This window comes from Ambystoma mexicanum, chromosome 11, assembly GCF_040938575.1.
Source record: "Ambystoma mexicanum isolate Mex_15411 chromosome 11, UKY_AmexF1_1, whole genome shotgun sequence".
NCBI lineage: Eukaryota > Metazoa > Chordata > Amphibia > Caudata > Ambystomatidae > Ambystoma > Ambystoma mexicanum.
The window spans coordinates 873095168-873116832 of record NC_090934.1 but is presented as its reverse complement, the minus strand read 5'-3'; the positions used below and the strand labels follow the sequence as shown (position 1 = coordinate 873116832).

The following is a 21665-nucleotide window of genomic DNA, read 5'->3' as shown; positions in this document are numbered from 1 at the left end:
TGATCCCCACCCTATCCCTTTAGCACTTGCCCTCCAGGCCTCACTTGGCACTTGCCCCTCAGGTCCCTTTAGCACTTATCCAGACCCTGGCTCCTCATCTTCTTGAATCCCCCTTCCCCACCCCACACCTTCCCCTCGCCCTCCCCCACTGCACTTCATGTTGCTGCATGTGCATGATCCGAATGTCACAAGACCTAGTAGGGCCGTTTATTGTTGTTTTATGCTCCTCTGTTCCCTCCCCCTTAGTCGTGTGGCACCTCGTGTGGCGCCTGGAAACACTTTCTGCTGTATAGGCGCCATACAAATGTTCAATAAATAAATACATTCTAGAGGGCAGGGACGAAAATCTTTCTGATTCAGCATTCAGAGAAGATAATGTATTTCCTGGAGTGGTTCTATTAAGAGCTGGAAAAAGCAAAGTGCAGGGGACTGTAAATGGATCCTCACCAGATGGTTTGGGCAACAACGCCCATGTCGATGGGAGTTTTGGTCCTAAACATACTGAGAGCCAAAGGATCATTCCCCTGGGACAGCACTGCACCCTGCTCCTCGTTCCCGACCGGTCCGAACGGGCGCAGTCAGTAGTAGACTAGGAACCAAAAGAGGGTCTGGATTTTTTTCAAAGTGGCCCCATTTTACATCTTGCATGCGAAAATAGCATCTTAATTGTGTGTGTTTTGTGTGCATACAATTCTTATAATTCTAAGTGCTCTCAGAAGAAAGAGGCCCACAGGAAAACTCCAGACTTCCCTGTAGGGCAGTCCAGCCATGGGGTCAGTATACACTCCCATAATTGTGGAATCATATATGCGCCCTAGATTCAATCTGCCACTTCCGTGGCACACCCCTAACGTGATCACTTATTTGGTGTGGTGGAAATGCATGTGTAAAGAGGTTTCTGCATGCAGTGCCTCTCATATGAATCAGCACATTGACTCGGGAGGATAGCTCAAGGGCAACATGCTCGCCTTGGAAGCACGCCAACACTAAGCAATACCGGTTCGATCCCTGGGTCCGCGCTTAGAAACCTCTGGGAATTAAGCGTGCTACAAATAACCAATCAAATCATATCACACACGCAAACTGTGTTTCTCCACTGGATTCTGTGTGCACTTGAAACATGTAAGCAAGCGGGTGAAAACGTTTGTGATTTGGCCACTATCTGACAGGAAACCAACAATGCTGAAGTCCTGTGCCACAGAAAGAGCACTGATGAGGACTTACAGCACTAAAAGAATAATAACCTGCAAGTATTTTATATTGCTGTGCTTCTGGACCACTGCTGAGAACAAGCTCACAGTGCTGAAAAACCTACAGCACTCAAAGATCAATTACTAGCAGATTATTTTTTATTGTGCTTTGCTTCTGTACCAGTGAAAGAGCACTGCCCAGAACAAGCCCACAATAATGAAATCATACAGCACTGAAATAACAATTATTAGAATGTATGTTATAGTGCTGTGCTTCTGTACCACTGAAAGAGCACTGCCCAGAACAAGCCCACAATGTCCTAAAACCTACAGCACTGAAACAACAATTTCTAGCAGGTATTTTATAGTGCAGTTCTTCTGCACCACTGTAAGGGCACTGCCGAGAACAGGCTCACAATGCTGAAAAGCTACATCACTGATGGAACAATTTCTAGCAGGCATTTTATAGTGCTCCACTTACTGCCAAGAACAAACTCACAATTCTGAAAACCTACTGCATTGAAAGAAAAAATACTAGCAGGTCGTTTATAGTGCTGTGCTTCTGTGTCATTGAAAGAGCACTGCCCAGAACAAGCAAACAGTGCTGACATCTTACAGTACTAAAATATCAATTACTAGCAGGTATTTTATAGTGCTGGGCCTCTGGACCACTGGAAGGGCACTGCCCAGAACAGGTCCACAATACTGAAAATCTACAGCACTGATGGAACCATTACTATCTGTTATTTCTATAGTGCAGTACTTCTGTACCACAGAAAGAACTGTACAGAGAACAAGCTAATAATGCCAAAAACCTTCAGAACTGAAAGAATAATTACTAGCAGGTATCTCATAGTGGAGTTCTTCTTTACCACTGAAAGAGAACTGAACAAGCACTGAACAGAACAATCCACAACACTGAAATCCTACACCACTTAAAGAACTGTACTAGCAAGTAGTTTATAGAGTTCTGCTTCTGTACCACCGGAAGAGCACTGCCTAGATCTGTTAAACGAGGTGTCTTGTAATTGCTGGGTACCTGTTCTTCCAGGTGAGTGATGTAGAGAGGGTGCCAGTCTGTTGACATATACTGAGGGGAAGAACAAGCAACACAGAACACAAACCCATCACCCTCCTGGTTGACTTAAACAGGACGGGCTGGACTGGTTCCCAATGCCACGGACGGCACTTCTCTGATTGGCCTGACATCAGGTACAGTGCAACCACTGACAGCGAAGGCCTTGAGATGGTCCAACTGTAGTTCAGGTGTAGAACGGAGATCCGAGAGACAGAGGTACACAGTTTCCAGGAGGCAGGACGATGAGGTTCCAAAACGGAGCAGTGAGCTGGTTCCAACAGGCAGGATATCGAGCAAAGGCACAAGGCAACGCAATGACAAGAGACTGACAGCCAGGAGACAGCCAGGAAACTGCTCAGAGAGGCCATAGGGAGTCGGGAGAGGGAATCTGGGAAACCAGAGAAGGGAGCGGTAGGCCCCCAGAAGGAGAGACAGGGAACCAGAGGGCAAGGACCCAACCCATACCCAGGGTAGGGATCCCAACCCGACCCAAGGAAGGCACAGGAACCAACCTGACAAGGAGCAGGCCAACCAAAAGACAAGGAAGGAGAACAAGGCAGGGCAAGGAACATAGACCAAGAACTAGTCCAAAGCGAGGAATGCGATCAGGGGACTTGCCGCATTGAGATGTGGTATACCCTTGCCAGTGGAGCCCGGAGATAGGTCCGGCTTCAAAACGAGTCTTGGAGCGTAAGCCCTGGTTGCCAAGCGCACTGCGCATGCCCGGAGAGTCAGGCACAGGTACCAGTGTATGCGCAGGCCCGCAATCATGACTGCGCCCAAGGAGCCGGAGACCCGGACTGGACGGGCCCGTGGAAAGCACCATCGCGGGTAAGCCTCCATGTCGGGATCCACCCGAACCAATGACCCTGCCTCCCAGACCCGATGAGTGGCATAACAACAACAAGCGTACAATGCTGAAAACATACAGCACTGAAATAACAATTACTAGCAATAATGTTATAGTGCAGGGCTTTGTCCTTGCCCTGCTCCTCTTAAGCATTTACATTGAAAAGGTAATTTCTTCACTCATAGAGAACTGTCTTGATCCTTCTAGGTTGGGGAATGGCAGATTCCCTGTCCTCTCTTTTGCCGCTGCCACCGTACTGTTAGCCACTTCCCCTATGGGGCTTAGATATACCTTAAATCACTTAATTCATTAATGGGTTGGAGCTCAACAAGAGCAAAACGAAAGTGGTGGTATTTCGGCCAAAATTTACCAAGTCGTGTAGACTGGCTGTGGAAGTTGACGGATATAAATGAGAGCAGGTTCTGTATTACAATTACCTCGGAACGCGGTTCTACGAGAATGGCTATCGCAAGATCAGCTCACCAAATCTTGAGTTACTCTGGAGAAGAACAGTGGCGGTGTACGCAATCCACATCAAATTATGGGTGCAGATCTGTGTCTCCTGCTTTTGAGATCTATAACCTTCAGGCCCTACCATAGGCCCTTTGTGGTGCAGACATTTGGGGCTATTCCAACTGCTCTTCTCAGGCAACTGCTGAGAACAAGTTCCTCAAATTACTGTTGAGGCTCCCAAGCAGTTCACCTACTGCTTCACTCCATATGAAATGTGGAATTAGCCCTATATTAGATATAGCTCTATTTAGACCCCTGCTGTATTGGACGAGAATTTGGAGCACCCCTGAAATGGGGTAAGTACAGAGAGGCCTTATCCTACATCCTCGCGTCTTAAGGAGGACGTTTATTACCCTTGGCGGCCCATGTCAAAAAATGGCTAACACTAAACATCCAATGTTTGTGGCTGGAACCGCTAAACCTTAACAAGGGAAGTAAGATCATTATATCTAGGGGCAGCGAAAGAACTGTCGAAGAATATGTTGGAGAGCTCATGTCGTTCGCTATGTCCCGGTCAGACGTATCTCCTAGCTGAAGAAGTGTCTGGGCCCGAATCATATGTAGATGTTCTAGTTCCAACCACTGATCGCAGGCTTTTTGTGGCGTTCCTATGAGCATATGGGGTGAGCCCGGCACTGCTACTTGCCCAGTTTGCAATATTAGCGATGAACCAATCAGACACTTCATATTGCTGTGTAATGGTTCTAGAGCACTAAGAGCTAGGTATCTACTGGCAATGTTTCGAGCTGCTAACATCTGTCTCACTCATGAGGCAGTAACTTTCTGTACGGCAACAATCGACTTCAATGATGCCCGCCTTACTGCGAAGTACCCCTATCATGCATGGTTGGTGAGGAAATCACAAGTTCCCCAAAACAATGTTTAACGCTACCTTCCATATCCGTGTACCACATTAGCGGCTCATTGTAGAACAATTAGTATGGGGGGGGCTGCTATGCTAGTGCTCAGCTCTTGTCTTAAGAATTATTATTAGGTCCTCCCTCCCTCCCGCCTACCTGCTCACCCACAACTCCTATTGGGTGCCTTCTGGTATTAATCTGACCCTCTTGGGTAGCCCCCCTGCCCAGCAGCCCCCTCGGCTAAGGGCCCCTTAAGCAAAAGGGCGGCTCCATGTGCTGTCTGCAGGTGTCCGAGGGGACGCCTGGTGCCTCCCTTGCTCATTGGGCTGGGCCCTCTGTCCACTGTGTCCACCTGGTTTGACCAACTAAGTCAGCTGTGATCTCACTGTTTCAACTGTGCACTGTCACCGTATTTAAAGTTGCTCTGTGAAACCTAGGCCTTTTCTCACTCTTTAGGATTCTCAAATTTAGGTGGGTTTCTCTACCTGTTTAACATGCACTGTCACCGTATTTAAGTTGTTCTGTGAAACCTAGGCCTTTTCTCCCTCTTTAGGATTCTCAAATTTAGGTTTGTCCTTCCTATCTTAGTTTGTCCTGGGCCTCTCTTGCACTCGCCGCGTAAGTACCGTCCTGTGCCATTCTCCTGCTCACTTGTCTCTCGCTGTCTTGTCTGCCTACCCCTGGACCCCCTCCTCTCCCACCTACTTTATGGTGCTCTCTGTCTCCCCCATCTTTTCAAACTGTTTCACTATTGACTATCCTGCTGCCCTCACTAAGTCTGGTAGGAAAAAGTTTAAAAAGGACATCCTGGTCTTTAACCCAGGCCTCCCTATCGCTGACACCTACATCAGTGCCTCCTCCAAGGAAACTCTCACCGACATCCTCTTTGTCGTTCCTTCTTCAGATCTATGGACCCCTCATATGGTCTCTGTTCTCTCGCCTTTCTCCTCTTCTCCCATTAATGGTGGTACTCGCTGGGATGCCTTCCTGGCCTCCTTCCTTTCCTCTAAGGTCATCATTAATGTCTACTCTAATGGAACCGTCTTGGTCCAAGGCCCTCAGGCCAACCTTCATCTCTTTGATAGATGCTTTCCACACCTCATCAACTTCCTTTCTTCTCCTGCTGTCCCCTGCCCCCCTTCCTTGGCTACCTTGCCTACCCTCTCCCTCTCTGCCCCCTCTCGGGCGCTTTCTACACCTCCGCAGGGCGTACCTCTGATCTGTACCCCTCCCCGGAAGTCCTTCAATGAGGGCAACCTTCTCCACATTGCCACTCTTAACTCCCGCTCCGCTGTCAAACACTCCTCTGACATCTGCCGCCTTCTTGAAGAACTCAACCTCGATGTCCTCGGTCTCACTGAGACATGGTTCACGTCCAGCTCTGTCACCAGCTTCGACATGCTCCTACATGATGGCTACAAGATCCTCTCCGCGGCCAGGCCCAACCGATCTGGTGGGGGCGTAGCCCTTATCTTCCCTGAGTGGATTCCTGCCTCTATCATTCCTACGCAGGCCTACTCCTCTTTTGAATGCTTCGTCTGCAGGCTCTCTCTCTCGCTTAGCCATTCCCTTACTGTGGCTACTATCTATCGGCCACCTGGTCAGGTTTCTTCCTTCCACTCCGAGTGGGCGGACCTCTCCTCCTCACTCCTGGCCTCAACCACTCAACTCCTCCTTCTTGGAGACTTCAACATCCACCTGGATGCCTCCTGTCCCCCCTCTGAATTCTTTCGCGACTTCTGCGACTCCCTCTCCTCACTAGTCTCCCCTCTGGCCCGACTCACTCTGCAGGGCACACTCTCGATGTTCTGATCTCTTCAGACCTTCCCCTCTCTATCCCTCTCTCCACTCCTCTCTCCTGGAGTGACCACTTTCTCCTTTCCTCCCACCTCACCCTCCCTACCCCACAGGCCAAGCCACCTCCGTCACTCCACCCACCTTCTCGGTCACCCGACCCATGAAGCGCGTGTCAGCTGAGGCTTTCGCTGCCACCTTCTCACCTCCTCTGGCTGACTCTCACCCTGACGCAGCCCTCTCCACTCTGCTATATCTGATACTCTTGACATCCTTGCCCCTGTCATGAGAATCCGCTTGAAGCCCAAAGCCAAGTGCAACTCCTGGTACGACTCAGACCTCGTCAGCCTAAAACGTAAGTGCAGGGTTGCCGAGAGGAAATGGGGTGCTTCAAGTTCATCCTCTGACAAACTGGCCTGCCGCCTGCTGCAAAGGCAATACCGGCTCTCCGTCCTCACCAAGAGGAGAGCTCATATCCAAGCCCGCGTCTCTGCGGCATCCAACAACTCGGCTGAACTCTTTAAAATCTGCAAGGAACTAGCCAATCCTGCCGCAGTCTCTACCTCTCCTGTCCCTTCCCAGGCCCTCTGCACGGCATTGGCCTCTCACTTCATTTCTAAAACTCAGGACATCCTGTCCTCACTCTCCTCCTCTTACCCCCCACCTGCTATTCCCTGCTCTTCCTCTGGCCCTTCTGCTGCCACCCCTACTCCCTCCTTCTCTACCTTTCCCCTTTTCTCTCCAGACGAGGTTTCTAGACAAGTCCGTTCTATGAAAGTCTTGTCGAAACAGGTTCACCCCTGTTCCTCCAAAACTATTAAGGATCAAATCAACTCCTTAGCTCCTGCCCTGGTGGATTTCTGCAATCACTCCTTCGCCACTGGAGTCTTCCCTTCCCCCTGAAGAACTCCCTTGTGCACCTTCTTCTTAAGAAACCCTCTGCCGACCCCTCCTGCCCGGCTGACTATCGCCCAATCTCCATAACTCCCTTCTTGGGCAAGCTCTCCCAACTCATTCTCCACACTGAATCTGTTGGTTGTGCTCATGACCATCAGTCTGGCTTCAGAGCTGCCAGAAGCACAGAAACTACTCTCCTGAACATCCGTGAAGACCTGCTCTCCAACCTCGATTCTAACACCCCTTGCGTTCTTATCCTACTTGATCTCTCTTCTGCCTTTGACACGGTCAACCATGCCATCCTTCTCAACCGTCTCTGTGACAACCTGGGTATCCCTGGTCTGGCTCTGGCGTGGCTGACTTCTTTCCTCTCCGACCGACCCTCCCAGGTCCAACTTGGGTCCGTCCTCTCTGACATCTTTTTCTCTACCTGTGGTGTCCCCCAGGGATCTAACCTCTTTCCCTGGCTGTTCAACCAATACCTGGCACTCTTTGGCCACCGCATCGCCACTCTCTGTCCCAACTTTCAGTGCTATGCTGATGACACCCAGCTCATTTTCAGGCTACCCTCAGCCCCCTCCTCCTCCTTTCCTTCCCTCATCTCTGACTGTCTGTCTGCCATCCAGGATTGGTGTGCCGCCAACGACCTCTGCCTTAATGCCAGTAAAACTGAGATTCTATTCATCGGCACACCCACTCCCTCCTTCCCTGCAGCTCTCTGGCCGGCCTCCCTTGGCCCTCCTCCCACTCCCACCTGCAAGGCAAAAAACCTTGGGGTTATCTTCGACTCTGCACTCTCCTCCCCTCACATCTCTGACGTCTCTAAGAGATCACACTACCAGCTGCACCTCCTTAGAGGTATTCTTCCTTTCCTATCCTTCCCCCAGAAGCTCACTGTCTCCAGAGCCCTGGTCCTCTCCAAGCTGGACTACTGTAACAGCCTCTATCTAAATCTTCCTGCCTCCACTCTCCGACCTCGGCAACTTATCCAGAACAGGACTGCAAGACTTGTCCTTGGCCTCAAGCCCAGGGATCGTATCTCTCCCGGACTGAAATCTCTGCAATGGCTCCCAGTGGCTGCGAGGATTAAATTCAAAACCCTCTGCATTGTACACAAGGCCTACTGGGGTCTGGGGCCGAAATACCTTCAACTCTCTCTTCCTAAATACCTTCCCTCTCGAGCTCTTCGCTCATCTGCCTCCAACTCCCTCTGGGTCAGTCGCTTCTCCAAGCAACGAGTTGGTGGCAGATCACTCTCTTCGGCAGGGGCCTCTCTCCTTCCTGCCTCCCTGAAACTCGAGGAGAACCACCTCCGGTTCCGGAAACACCTCAAAACCTTCCTCTTTGCTTCTGCTTTCTCTCCTCCCCTCCCTTCCCTTGCTGAACTCCTGACTGAAATTGCACTGGTTACCTGGCCACCCTTCTGATCTCTGGCCCAGGCCCTGTCAACTGCCCACCTGCACTGCCTCCCTGGCAACCCCTGCACTTGGGGACTGTTTTTCTGTACCCCTTCAGTCCCCTTCCAGCACTTTGTCCGCACTTCCTTGCACTTGCCTGTTGTTGTTTTTTTTTAATGCGCTTTTATTATTTATCTTATTTATTCCACTTCCCATGTACTGCACTTTCCCCTCTCCCTTTTTCCCCCTCGCATTCTTCCTTTTTCCCCCCTTCCCATGCACTTGCACGATCTGAATGACACCTGGCCTAGTAAGATCGTTGTCTGTCCTCCCTTTGTACCCCCCCTTGCCACTTGTGTATAGGTGCGTTATACATGTCATATCATATCATATCATATGTCAGATTTCTCCCTACTCTAAAATTCGAGGATATGGGGAACATTCAGATTAGAGGTCTAATAGTCAAGAGACAGCAATAAGAGACAACTTTGTATGTGAAAAAGGGCTACACACTCCAGGTCCCCAGCTTGTGAGGGGCCTTCACATGGCTGCATGCTGCAAAGAAGTCAGTGCCCATTTTCTCAAAAAAACAACACAAAAAAAACACACCTTTCATGATATTGTATAGCACTCTGCTAGGGCCGGAGTCTAGCTATTTTTTACAAGTGCATTTCAATCTGACCAATACATTCTGTAATGTATTCTGTGTTCACTATAACACCAGTTGTGTAGTGTTTTTCACCTTTCTGAAGGGAATATATTGACGATGCGCAATAACCAAAGTTGAAATACTTATTCGTACATTAGAGTGCTGTAATGGTCCAGAAGACAGGTCTGTGTGTTAAGCAGCAATTAGTAGAGAATTGTGATCATATTCCCGACGCAATACCAAAACCCATCAATATTGTCTCGGGCCTGAATCTGAGGTGCATGCACACAATTAGGAAAGTGTTTTCCATGAAGGAAGAACACTTTCCTTAAAAGCACCATATTCTGTTAAAGTGATAATGTGGCATCCTGGCTTCAAAGCCGCCACTTTTACATGTGCCTGATTTACTGCTTGACAACAGCTCAGCAACTATCAGGAATGCAGGACAGACACTGCTTGGGGATTCTCCTTCCAAAAACCCTAGTTTTGCACACCAATAAAAGGAGTTACTGCAGCACCTCTAAGGTGCTGTTAAAATCTGCTGCACACCTTCTCCCTTTATAAAAATAGCATTTCCTGCACCAACGAGATGGTGTTACTTTTACAAACGGACATACCATAAGTATGTTGCTGGTCTAGGGCTTGGTTCCTCTAGCCTAGGGTTGTAAATCTGGACAGCCACCCCCGACAGGGGACGTGAAACATTGGTCGGGGAGGTGATTAGGAGGCTAGATTCGAGACTCTGGATCCAGTGTTGAGGCTCATATTCCGGCTTCACCACTAGATACTACAGGGACCCTGCTGTGTTCTATGAAAGGGTTTGACATCCCGCCATTCTGGTGACACGTTTAGGTCATTACCTACCCCTCTTTTTTTGTATTTAGGCCATTTGAGTGGCAGGGGCTCTATAACGAAGGGTGCGGACCAAATGTTACAGGCCTCTCTCTGGCAGATATTTTTCCAGGCTGCTCATATCTCACATATGATTTCAAATGTTCTTCTGCACTTCATGAATAACAAGCCACAAGTCTGTGCTTTCAGTGTATTCGAAGCTTCAGTCAAACGCATTTTATAAGCAGACCTCCATTGGCATTCTGGTACTTGTATATTCCCCTTGCTGATGGAGATAAGGATGGCACAATCATTCTTATTTGCATACAATTTTTCTGTAAACATTGTTTAAAATATATCGTCATAATGGGTTGTTATGTGATGTTTTTACTTTCCAAATCACGGTTACAAAAAAGGGCATTATTTTAGTTTATGAAACTCAAAACGTTCACCAACATTTACAGCTTGCTCTATGACAAGAACTGGCAAAACATGTGGTCAAGTTGAGAAATGAGTGTCTGGGCTCAAGTCCCAGGTTCATCGCCTTACCAAAGTGTGTGATCCCGGGCAACTCATTTACGCCTCACCTTGCCTAACCTGTTGAAATTGCCAGCCCCTTAATATTTCAAAATGGTCAGCCCTTAAGATTGAATGAGTTCTCAGGGTATGCGCTTCAAAAAGCCTCACTCAAGGTTTTCCAGGCTAAAGTGTTACTTCATATATAATATTAGTGATCATTAATGTATTGCACATCACATAGTCATGTGTTTCTCCGCTCCCTAATGGCATCGCCACTTGAAAACCATGACCCTCTTCTGATCTCAGTGTATGCCCGGATATGTGCACCTTCCTGGTAGCTCCTAAACCTTATGCACTATCTCCGTTGTGCGCCCCTTTCTCGTGCCCCCTATCTATGCTTGAACACTTGTACATTCTGCAAGGTTGCTAATCTGAGCTCTGTGTCTATGCTGGGGCTATGTTTCCCTTTTTCAGATTGCTACTGATCTGTTCTGTTATAAGGCATTTCTTCTTTCTTTTTCTATGAGCATATAAGGTTAACCGAAAACCGAATTGTGCAATAAAGAAATAGTGCAATTTAAAACACATTTGTCCAGTATCATTGATCACATCCTCCACCTGCACAGAGCAGCGACTCCTCAAACTGACCCACTGTGCCCCTTAGAAATGGCCCACATTAGAATGTTGGACTGGTACCTCGACCATTGGCTAATTGCTCTATGACCCATCCGAGCCAGCAGGTGGGCGACACTGCTCAGGCCATATATTGATCGCAAGGTACTGCTGATGGAAGCTCAGATTCTGAGGCCTAGAACTGGAAGCACCAACAGGGCACTGCCGAGGCCCTGCAGCAGTAACAGGGCTATACTGGAGGTACACTCACAGTGCTGCAGCACTGCACCGCTGATCGGTCACTGTTTCACAGGACGATTACACTGGCAACGACCTTTAACACTGGCACTTTTGACCTAAAGTTCAGAATGACGACGGGTTCATCAATAGGCCCTCTTTAAGCAAGTCTCTCTTTACTCTTTAATCAATTATAGGATGTCCCAGTGGCACGTGGGTCTCTGTATACCAGGTTCCTTGCACTTTTTTCCAGTGGGCTCTGATCTCCCTGGTCCTCCCCGTTGCCCCATTGTTCCATGGGTTTCTGTGTTCTGTCCCTCTTCTCCCTGTGTCTCTGGTCTCTTTCCCATTGTGCCATGTATCTCCTGTTTCCTGTGCTATTGATTCATGGGCCTCTGGCCTTCTGTTCAATTGTTCCCTGTGTTACCCGCCCCTAACCCCCCCCCATTGTTTAATGGGTTTCTGGTATCCTGTCTCACTGTTCCCTGTGTCTCCGGTTTCCCATCTCGTTGTTCCATTGGCCTATTAGTCTCTGGTGCTTGTCTCATTGATCCCTGGGCCTCCATTCTCCTGTTATATTGATGTATGGGTCTCCGGTCTCCCGTGCTGTTGATTGATTTACAGGTGTCTCCAACCTTTGGCTCTCCAGATGTTTTGGACTACAGCTCACCTCAGCCAATGTCAGCATTTTCAGTGGTGCAGGATCATGGGAGTCTTAGTCCAAAACACAGATAGCGCTGTAGGTCCCAGACCCTGTTGGGGCTCTGGTCTCTTATCTCATTGTTCCGTTTGGTGTCACTGTTCTTGGATTGTCTTATGAATGTGTCACAGGCTCCTCTGCTTCTGTGTCCCCTCTTTCTCTCTCTGCAGGAAGAAATGGCCTTGGAGCTGATCAACAATCCAGATTGTGCCATCCAGTTACATCAGCACTCCTACATCAACAGTACACTGATCATCATCGGTGTCTCCATAATGGTACAGACCTTTCTGCTTCCATGTATGTTTCCTCCGCGTGCATGTTTACTGGGCGTGGGTTGCACAATATGTTTGTGACCACTGCATGCACACGTTACATGGAACTTTTGGAAAGTTCTGGTTGGATGTGGCCTTGCTTGGTTGGATCTAGGGTCATGAAAATGATGGAAGAACATGCTGTACACCTGCTTTGGACTTTTGGAAATGGGGAAATCAGAGCAGATCTATGTTGACTTACATTGAATGGGTTGTTTATTGTAGGAAGAGATGGTACTCTGAAAGAAGTCTATCGTGTATCCTCCTATCTGACTTTCCCTAATTAATAAATATAGGGGTTGGGATTTGCACTTTGTTTTCTTTCTCCTGCTTGTCCCGTGCTCTCTTCTTCACTGTGCCCGGACCACATGCTGTGGCACCTTTCTTTTTTACTGTCCTCTTATCCTATCTTCTTTAATGCCATTTTGATGTGTCGCCATCTTTCTTTCGTCGCTTCAATGGCCGCCTCTCCTCTGTGTTGCTTTCTTGTCTCTCCGTCAGAGCTGGCATGCTGTGTTCCCTGCATAACCGAGTTTCATCCATCCTCTTCTGGCTACAATTTGGTAATTCTCTGACATTGTATGGTTGTGACTAACACACTGAGCCAGGACACTTTGCAAAGGTTTCCCTGTTTAAATGGAACCAAATGTCCCCGCTGCATCGTCTATATAGATATGTTTCCTAATTCAGCCTGCTCGCACCTGGCACTACCTTGAACCCAAACAGTACCTGCTTGCCTAATGCAATTCCATTCTGATCCCGCAAAGCTGTCTTTTATTTAGCATTTCCGTGTACCCTCGTTTATTTAGCATTTCCACGTACCCTGGCCCTGTCCAACGTCTGTCCTTTGTCTGACATTACTACATCCTTCTGTTTACCTTTCGCTGCTCTCTAGGACAATTCACAGATCACCAAAGAGGAAAGCAGCTGATGATGAGATGAAAACAAAGGGAATAAAACAGAATTCCTCCAAAACAGAGTGCATTATTTTTGAACCTATTAAATTGGCCTGAAAAAATAACGGGGCCATGTTCTCCACCCCACAGTTATGGGGGCATTGTTTGCCGCTTTGCAGTCCTGAGGCCCTGTTCTCAACTCTGCATTTATGGTGTCTGTGTTCTCCACTCTCTGCAGTCATGGACCATTGCTCTCCACACTGCAGTTGTGTGCCCCTATGCTACACTCTGTAGTCATGTTGCCCTGATCTCCACTGTGCAGTCTTGGGGCCCTGGTCTCCACACTTCAGTCATAGGGTCCTATTTTTCACTCTGCAGTCATGTGACTGTGAGAAACCAAAGGGTGTCTCAAGTGCTAGTCCCCAGGGATCTCTCTCTCAGGTGGCCAGGGCGTGGCCATCGCCTTTGGATCCAGACCCTGGGGGTGGACCAGTGCGGGAGGATCACCTGGGTGAGGGGTCTTCGGGGAGTTGGGGTGAGGCGACCGGTGGCGAGATGCAGTATTCCCCCCCCTTTTCCATACACCTAACCCATCCTATTTTGTAGAATTCTCTGATGTCGCAACTCACCCCCACCCTTTCTAGACAAACACTGGGCTGAGGAAGAGGGTGACTGAGACTAAAGAGGCTAACTCTTACACATCGCATTGCACATGTCCCTTTAATCGGGTCAGGCAGAGTCAGGCACTTGACTTTAAGTGCATACATCTGATACCAATTCGCTCTCCTCACCTGGATAAAAGGCGTAACATAGAGACACACTCTGAGAAAGGTGGCAAACGGGCTTGAGCAGAACTTCAGGGGCGAACGCGAACCTAGTGGAGCAGAGTGACAGACCGAGGGATGAGGGCAACTAGTCGAGGGCTGCAGGAGTTCCCTACAGAAGGTTGTTGCCTCCAACAGGCCGTGAAAGACACGTGGAGAAGGTCGTACTCCAGACAAGAAGGCTGCATTGTGTTTCAAGGATGCCAGCAACCCTCCCGGGTGAATGGCAGATTTGGGGAGGCAAGGCCAAGCCTGTGGTACTAACCTTGACTCATGAATTGAAAAACTGTAAAGACAAGAAAGAAATGCACAGAGCCGATGAGTCGACAAGTGACCTGAAAGACCGGTGTGTGTTAAGGAAAGATTGAAGTTGCAACATTATATCACACAATTGAAGGCTGCACGCGTGTGGATGTGACGGGAAGAAAGGCAGACCTGTGAATGAACCTTGAAGTAGGGATAGCTGTGAAACCAGCAATACTGAGTGGTCAGGTGAAAAGAAGTAGCCCACTCGAAAGTCTCTGTGAAAGGTGAAATGTTTGGAGCGATAAAGTGAATGAACTGTAAACGAGAAGTAATCAAAATTAACCCTGAGAGTAAAAAGGTGAACTTTGCACTTTGGATGCTTATGACATTGAACTACACAAACCAAGAAGCACTGGGGCAAATACAAGCGTGTGAGCTGAAGGGAAAGTGGAAGTGATCCTGCAGAGGTCTGCAGTAAAAGCCACGCACATTCAAAAATCTTCGACATCAGGAAATGGTGCGAGCCTGACTGAGGTAGACAGGAAGTGTGATAAGTTAGTGGAAGGGAACCCCTAAAGTATGTGAATTAAGTTTGAGGAAGGGAATCCCTGCAAGTGCTGTGTTTGAAAGGTCGGAGCCCGATCGAGGGAGACCAATGTGAACTTATTGTTGAAATGAGTTTTGAAAGCTGGATAGAGAGACTTTAACGTGGAAGGCCAGGTGATCCTCGATCCACGTTTTTAACTGCCTTTATGTTAAGAACCTGAGCCAGAGTGTTTCATCCCGTCTATGGAGACCGCCTTACCCCATGCTGTCTAACGTGGGGAGGAGAGCTAACTCAACCACATTTATTCTTTATATTTGAACACTGATTTTCCTTTGCATACATAGTCTCCTTTATTCACTTTTTGTACAAGAGATAGGGCAAGCATTAGGTTTTGTTAGTATAGGCCATTTTTATTTGACAGACTCAACTAGGACTGTTTTATTTATTATTTAATGATAGAGACCACTTTCATCCTAGTTATAGGGCAAAGTAGGAGTTTTTCCAAACCCAGAAACCTTAATAAAGGTTTTATGAACTGCACCCTTTGTGTCAGTGTCATACTTGTGATACAATGCCTCCCTTACATGGCCCTCATGCCGCTGTGCCCTCAGAGGACCTATTCCTTACTCCTCAGACATGGGGGCCTGTCATCAACTGTGCATTCATGGTGCCTATGTGCTCCACTCTGCAGTCATTGAGCATTGCTCTCCACTCAGCAGTTATGTGAACCCTGATGTCCTCTCTGCAGTCCTGAGGCCCTGTTCTCCACGCTGTCGTCATGGTTCCTGTGTTCTCCACTACTCCAATATGGCACCCTGCTCTCAGCTCTGTATTCATTGTGCCTGTGTTCCCCACTATGCAGTCATGGAGCATTGCTTTCCACTTTGCAGGCATGTGACCCAGATGTCCACTCTGCCCTCAGAGAACCTGTTCTCCACTCCTCAGACATGGTGCCCTGTTCTCAACTTTGTATTAATTTGCCTGTGTTCCCCACTCCTCAGCCATGCGCCATCTGCTACACTCTGTAGTCATGGTTCCTGTGTTCTCCACTCTGCAGTCATGGAGCATTGCTTTCCACACTGCAGTCATGTGGCCCTATGGTACACTCTGCAGTCATGAGTCCCTGATATCCACTCTGCCGTCAGAGGATCTGATCTCCACTCTGCTGTCATAGGGCCCTGTTCCCAACACTTCAGTCATGGGACCCTATTCTGCAATCTTTAGACATATAACCCTGATGCTCACTCTTTATTCATGGTGCCTGTGTTCTCCACTCTTCAGTCATGGAGCATTGCTCTCCACACTGCAGTTATGTGGCCCTGATGTCCACTCTTCAGCTCAGAGGCCCTGCTCTCCAACCTGCAGTCATGGGACATTGCTCGCCGCTTTGCAGTCCCGAGGCCTTGATCTCCACTCTGTAGTCATGGTTTCTTTGTTCTCCACCCCTCAGACATGCACCCTGTTCTTAACTCTGTATTCATGATGCCTGTGTTCTCCATTCTGCAGTCATGGAACATTGCAAGCCACTCTGCAGTCATGTGGCCCTCGTGCCCACGCTGCCATCAAAAGACCTGTTCTCCACTCCTCAGACAAGGCGGCCTGTTATCAACTCTGTATTCATGCTTCCTGTGTTCTCCACTCCTCCGACATGCACCCTGTGCTCCACTTTGTAGCCATGGTTCCTGTGTTCGCCACTCCTTGGCCATGGCGGCCTGTTGTCATCTCTGTATTCATTGTGCCTGTTTTCTCCGCTCTGCAGTCATGGAGCATTGTTCTCCACTCTGCAGGCATGTGACCCTGATGTCCACTCTGCCGTCAGAGGACCTGATCTCTACTCTGCAGTCATGGGGCCTTGTTATCCACTCTGCGGTTAGGATTCTCTGCTCTTCACTCAGAAGTTTTGGGGAAACAACCCATCCTTTCCTCTTGGGAGCTGTATCTCTCCGCTTACACTCCCCTGTTCTCCAAGAGCCACCCTATCTGATGGAAGTCCTACCACTCTGCTTGAAATCCACTGCTCTCCCAGAGCCAACGGTATCGGGTAATAAAAACGCGGCAAAAGTGTCGCTGGTAAAAAAAAATGCAGCAAAAATTTATTGGTTTGACCCGGTAAAGGTGTACGCTATTATACCATTTAAGGGGAGCAGAGGTTGAGGGGGTGCCCCCCGCATCCCTTAAATGGTATAATAGGTCTGGGGGGTTGCGGGGGTGTCCCCCGTATCCTTTACATGAATGTGGTGGCAAAACCACAGCCTTTTTGCCGCGATATTTTGTATACACGGCCATTTATGCCGCGACTTTAAGACATGGAACCAAGCCAACATGTCCTAGTGAATTCCCTTCCTCTCTGCTTAGCCTTTCAAGGTCTCCTGCAGCAATCTATGCTGCCTATCTCTTTGCATACACCATCATGTTTTTCTTGGCAAACATCCTTTTGACGTGTTCTCTCTCTTAGTTCCCCTGTTCTACACTTTCCCTCACATGTCGTACCTCTCTGTTTCTACTGCCATGGTTTCTTAAAGCACCCTTTCTAGTGAACATCTAACCTCAATGTTTGTACACTTATGGTTTCGCAGAGTCTCTTTTTCCTGGAGAAAGTATTCTCTTATTTTTCCATGGTGCCCTGGCACCACACTCTTCTAGTCAACATCGCACACCTCTTTCCACTTCCCTGGTTCACATAAGCCACCCTTTCTAGCTGGAAATCCCACCTGGCTGCTTGTATTTGTGGAGTCTAGTGCTCATTTGTCTTGTTGATTTTCTTTTCTTTGTGCAAAATCTCTGTTTGCTGATATTCTGCCAAACTAGAAGTTGGCTCATTCTTTTGGCAAAGTGCAAATTCCCTGTACTTGACATAGGCCCTGCAAACAGGGCAACAATGTTGTCCTGCTGAAGATGTTCTGATAGTGTACTGACTACACATAGTTGTGTAGCGCGCTGGTACCTACTCGCTCTGATGTGCTCGGCTTCTCCAGGGTCTAACATTGTATCCTTATGCCACAACAGTGGTACTTCAAGACTTAGGTATTATTGCATGCATGCCCTTGACCCCTTGTTCTTGTTCTGCAGCTCGCCATCATGATCGGCATCGCCCAGGCAATCGTCATCTACCGGGTGGTAATGACTGTGTACTTCACACAGTCTGACTGGGACTTCATCCGTGAGCGAGCCAACACAATAGCAGTCATGACTGGGGCATTGGTCCATTACATTACCATTGTCATCATGACCAAGGTATGGTATGTGTAAAGTCTGCCTCCTTTGGATTAGTGCAGTGTCTGGAGTGATCCTAGTACTGTGCTAGGTCCCAGAAAAGCATTCTGGGCTCTGTGTTAGTGCTGACCCACACTGAATTGTGCCTCTAACATATTGCTGGACACTGGGCATGCGCTGAGACGGACATAAGAGTGTCTCTGACACCATGGTAGGGATTTGTAAGTTGTGACACTAAGGGAATACTGGTACAAACTTCTTACACATCACTATTATATACAGGGATTGGCTAGTGCCCATAATACCGTGCAGGGAATTCCATCCGCGTTGGCACAACAGTAGGTGTATCCCTAGCACAATTCTGGGTTTTGGGACAGTGCTTTCTTACCATTAATTGTCCCTAGTACCGTACCGTGCTGTGCATTGGGCCAGTGTCGGCACAGGAGGAATAGTGTTGTTAATGGTATGCTGGTGTGTGGAGGGAGCGCTGCAAGAGAGAAGAATGGCCCTAATACAAGCTGCTCCCTTTGGGTTGCACAGATGGAGAGCTGCAATGCTTTCCTGGTCCCTTGGTCACTGCTGACTCAGAGGTAAGAGTGCCCCAACACCGTCCTGGACCTTGGAACCTGGGCCATGGGGTGAGTACTGCCTCAGAGAGAAGAGTGACCTAACACCATGTCACCAACACCTGGGACATGGGACAGTGCTTGCTCAGAAGGAAGAGTGCTCTAATTATGCTGTGCTATAGGCCCTGGTCAAGACTAGCTTAGTGGGACTAACAGAATGATTGCCCCTGGGCCAAAGGACAGTGCTGTCTCAGAGGGAAGTGCCCTAATACTATGCTGCCCCTATGCATGGGTCAGAACTAGCTTAGAAGGGAAGAGTGCCCTAACACCACCCTGGGCCTTGCAACCTGCATCATGGGGTAAGAGAGAGAACAGTGACCTAATACCACACTGGGTCATGGGTCAATGCTGCTTTATAAGGAAGTGTGCCCTAGTGCATGCTGTGATATGGGACAGTGCTTGCTCAGAGGGAAGACTTCCCTAATACTATCCTGCCCTGTTGACCCTGGTTCAAGACTGGCTTAGAGGGAATAGTACCCAAACACCAGGCATCGACCTGGGTCAAGGGACAGTTCTGTCTCATAGAGAATAGTGTCCCAATCATATGCTGTATTCTAAGCCATGGGCCAGAAATGGTGCAGAAGGGAAGAGTGCCCCAACACCATGCTTGGCCCTGGTCTTGGGACAGGGCTGGCTTATATAGGAGAGCACCCTAACACTATGCTGTGCCCTAAGACCTGGTGCATTACTGGCTCAGAGGGAACAGTGCCCTAACTGTATGGATGACCCAAGGACATTGGAAAATGATGACTTATAGGGAATAGTGCTCTAATACGGTGTCCGGTCAAAGGATCGACTGAAAAGGATCGAATGACAAAAGGGTCGAGTCAAAAGGACTGAAAACCAAAGGGTCGATTTTTTTTTTTAAATGTATATTCTATTTTTGGATTTCGTATAGGTAAAAAAGTGGTTTTTACACCCAAAACGGGGGTTTTGGGGGGGACCCCCCCGGCCCACCCCACCAACAAATAAATAAAAAAAATTTGACCCGTTGGTTTTCGGTCCTTTTGACTCGACCCTTTTGTCATTTGATCCTTTTCATTCGAACCTTTGACCTATAACCCTCTAATACTATGCTCAGCCTTAAGCCCTGGTGTAGCGCTGGCTCAGCGCGAACAGTGCCCTAACACCATGCTCGACTCTAGGAAATGGGACACAGCTGGCTCAGAGCAAAGACTGGCAAATATTATGCTATACCCTAGGCCCTGGTTCAGGACAGGCTTTGCAGGAATTGTGCTCTAACATCACGTGTGACCCTGTGCCACGGGACAGTGCTGGCTCAGAAGAAAGAGTGCCCCTAATACTATGTTGCTCCCTAGGACATGGGTCAGTAATTGCTCTGAGGTAAGTTTACCCTAACACCATGCTTGGCCCTGGGACGTGGGACAGTGCTGTATCATTGGGAAGACTACCCTAATCAGTGGTGAACTGGCCTATAGGGTACTCTGAAGATTTCCCGGTAGGCCTCTGCACCTTGGGCCCCTTTTGTGCAGTAACTTATTTTATTTCCAAATTTCTCATAGGAAAAGGATTGGGCTTGCTGAAAATGTGTAGTATGGGGCCACTTTGAAAATTATATAAATCCCTTGCAGGACAAGGCAGCAGTGTTGTGCGATACAGGACCGCAGGAGATACTGCCCTTTGATACGTAACACCTTGTCCTATGTCTACGCTTCTGAACCTTTAAGAGCTGAGGATCAGACCCCCTGCAGCAAAGCCCTCGCAGGACTAGGCAGCGGTGTTGTGCGACGTAGGACCGCAGGATACGCTGCCCTTTGATATGTAACATGTTGTCCTATGTCTACGCTTCTGAACCTTTAAGAGCTGAGGATCAGACCCCCTGCAGCAAAGCCCTCGCAGGACTAGGCAGCGGTGTTGTGCGACGTAGGACCGCAGGATACGCTGCCCTTTGATATGTAACATGTTGTGCTACGTCTACGCTTCCAAAGCTTTTAGAGATGAGGATCGGACCCACTGTGGCAAAGCCCTTGTGGGACAAGGCTGCAGTGTTGTGTGATGCAGGACCGGAGACACTGCCCATCGATACATAGCATGTTGCGCTACCAGCACGCTTCTGAAACTTTAAGAGCTGACCGTAGAAACCTGCAAGCTTTAAGGTGTATTTCAAGTCAGTCACACAGCTATACACTACAGTGTATATGTGTTCTTTATAAAATCAGCCCTCAAACAAATTCCTCTATATATACAGAGAGATATGAACTTACTTTTAACTTTCTTCACAATGCGTCACACCCCAAATTCAGGCCACCAATCTTTCACAAATATTGCACCTCTCCATTTATGTCTTCCTATTTGGCCTTTTCTTTTCTACTATCCCCTCCCTTTTTTCTCTTTCCTCACAGACTATGGCATTAGTAACCCGTTCCATGGGCTATACGGGAGGTGGGGTGGTAATGGCCCGGAAGCCCCAGAGCAAAGCAAAGGGGTATAACGGGGGCACCGCGATGTTACCCCCCCTGGTATAGCTCATGGAACGAGTTACTAATTCCATTAGCACCTTGGGTTGCCAATCTGGGGTGTTGATGGCAGGGTCTTTAATGCTAATGAACGGGACGCCTCCTGGCCTCCTGTTGCGTCTTACGGAGTCCCTCTTCCATTACCATGGCAGCCGGCAAAGGGAGACGGAGAGAAGCAGCAGCGGGCATTGTCGCCGCAATGATCAAGTAAGTAGGGGTGGGGAGGGGGCTTGGGACATAAAAAAGCAAAAGAAGGGAATGGAGGGTGGGGAGAAGATAGTGGTGTGGGGCGGAGGAAGCATCCTGCGTGTTGCATGGCTGAGATTAGCAATTTTAGCCCACAATCCACAGAACCTGATTGGCTGCTCCCCCACCTTGGGTGCTAATAGGGTCTGGAA

General features: G+C 48.6%; 1 protein-coding gene across 5 annotated transcripts in view; it reads left to right on the top strand.

Annotated features, from left to right (window-relative positions):
- Nucleotides 1–21665, top strand: part of ANO9 (anoctamin 9) — a 640562-nt gene that overhangs the window by 511812 nt on the left and 107085 nt on the right. For all 5 annotated transcript variants that reach the window (XM_069623932.1, XM_069623931.1, XM_069623929.1 and 2 more), the window contains 2 exons: nt 12298–12402; nt 18021–18185. In XM_069623932.1, coding sequence (XP_069480033.1) covers nt 12298–12402; nt 18021–18185 — 270 coding nt within the window. The remainder of the gene's footprint in view (nt 1–12297; nt 12403–18020; nt 18186–21665) is intronic.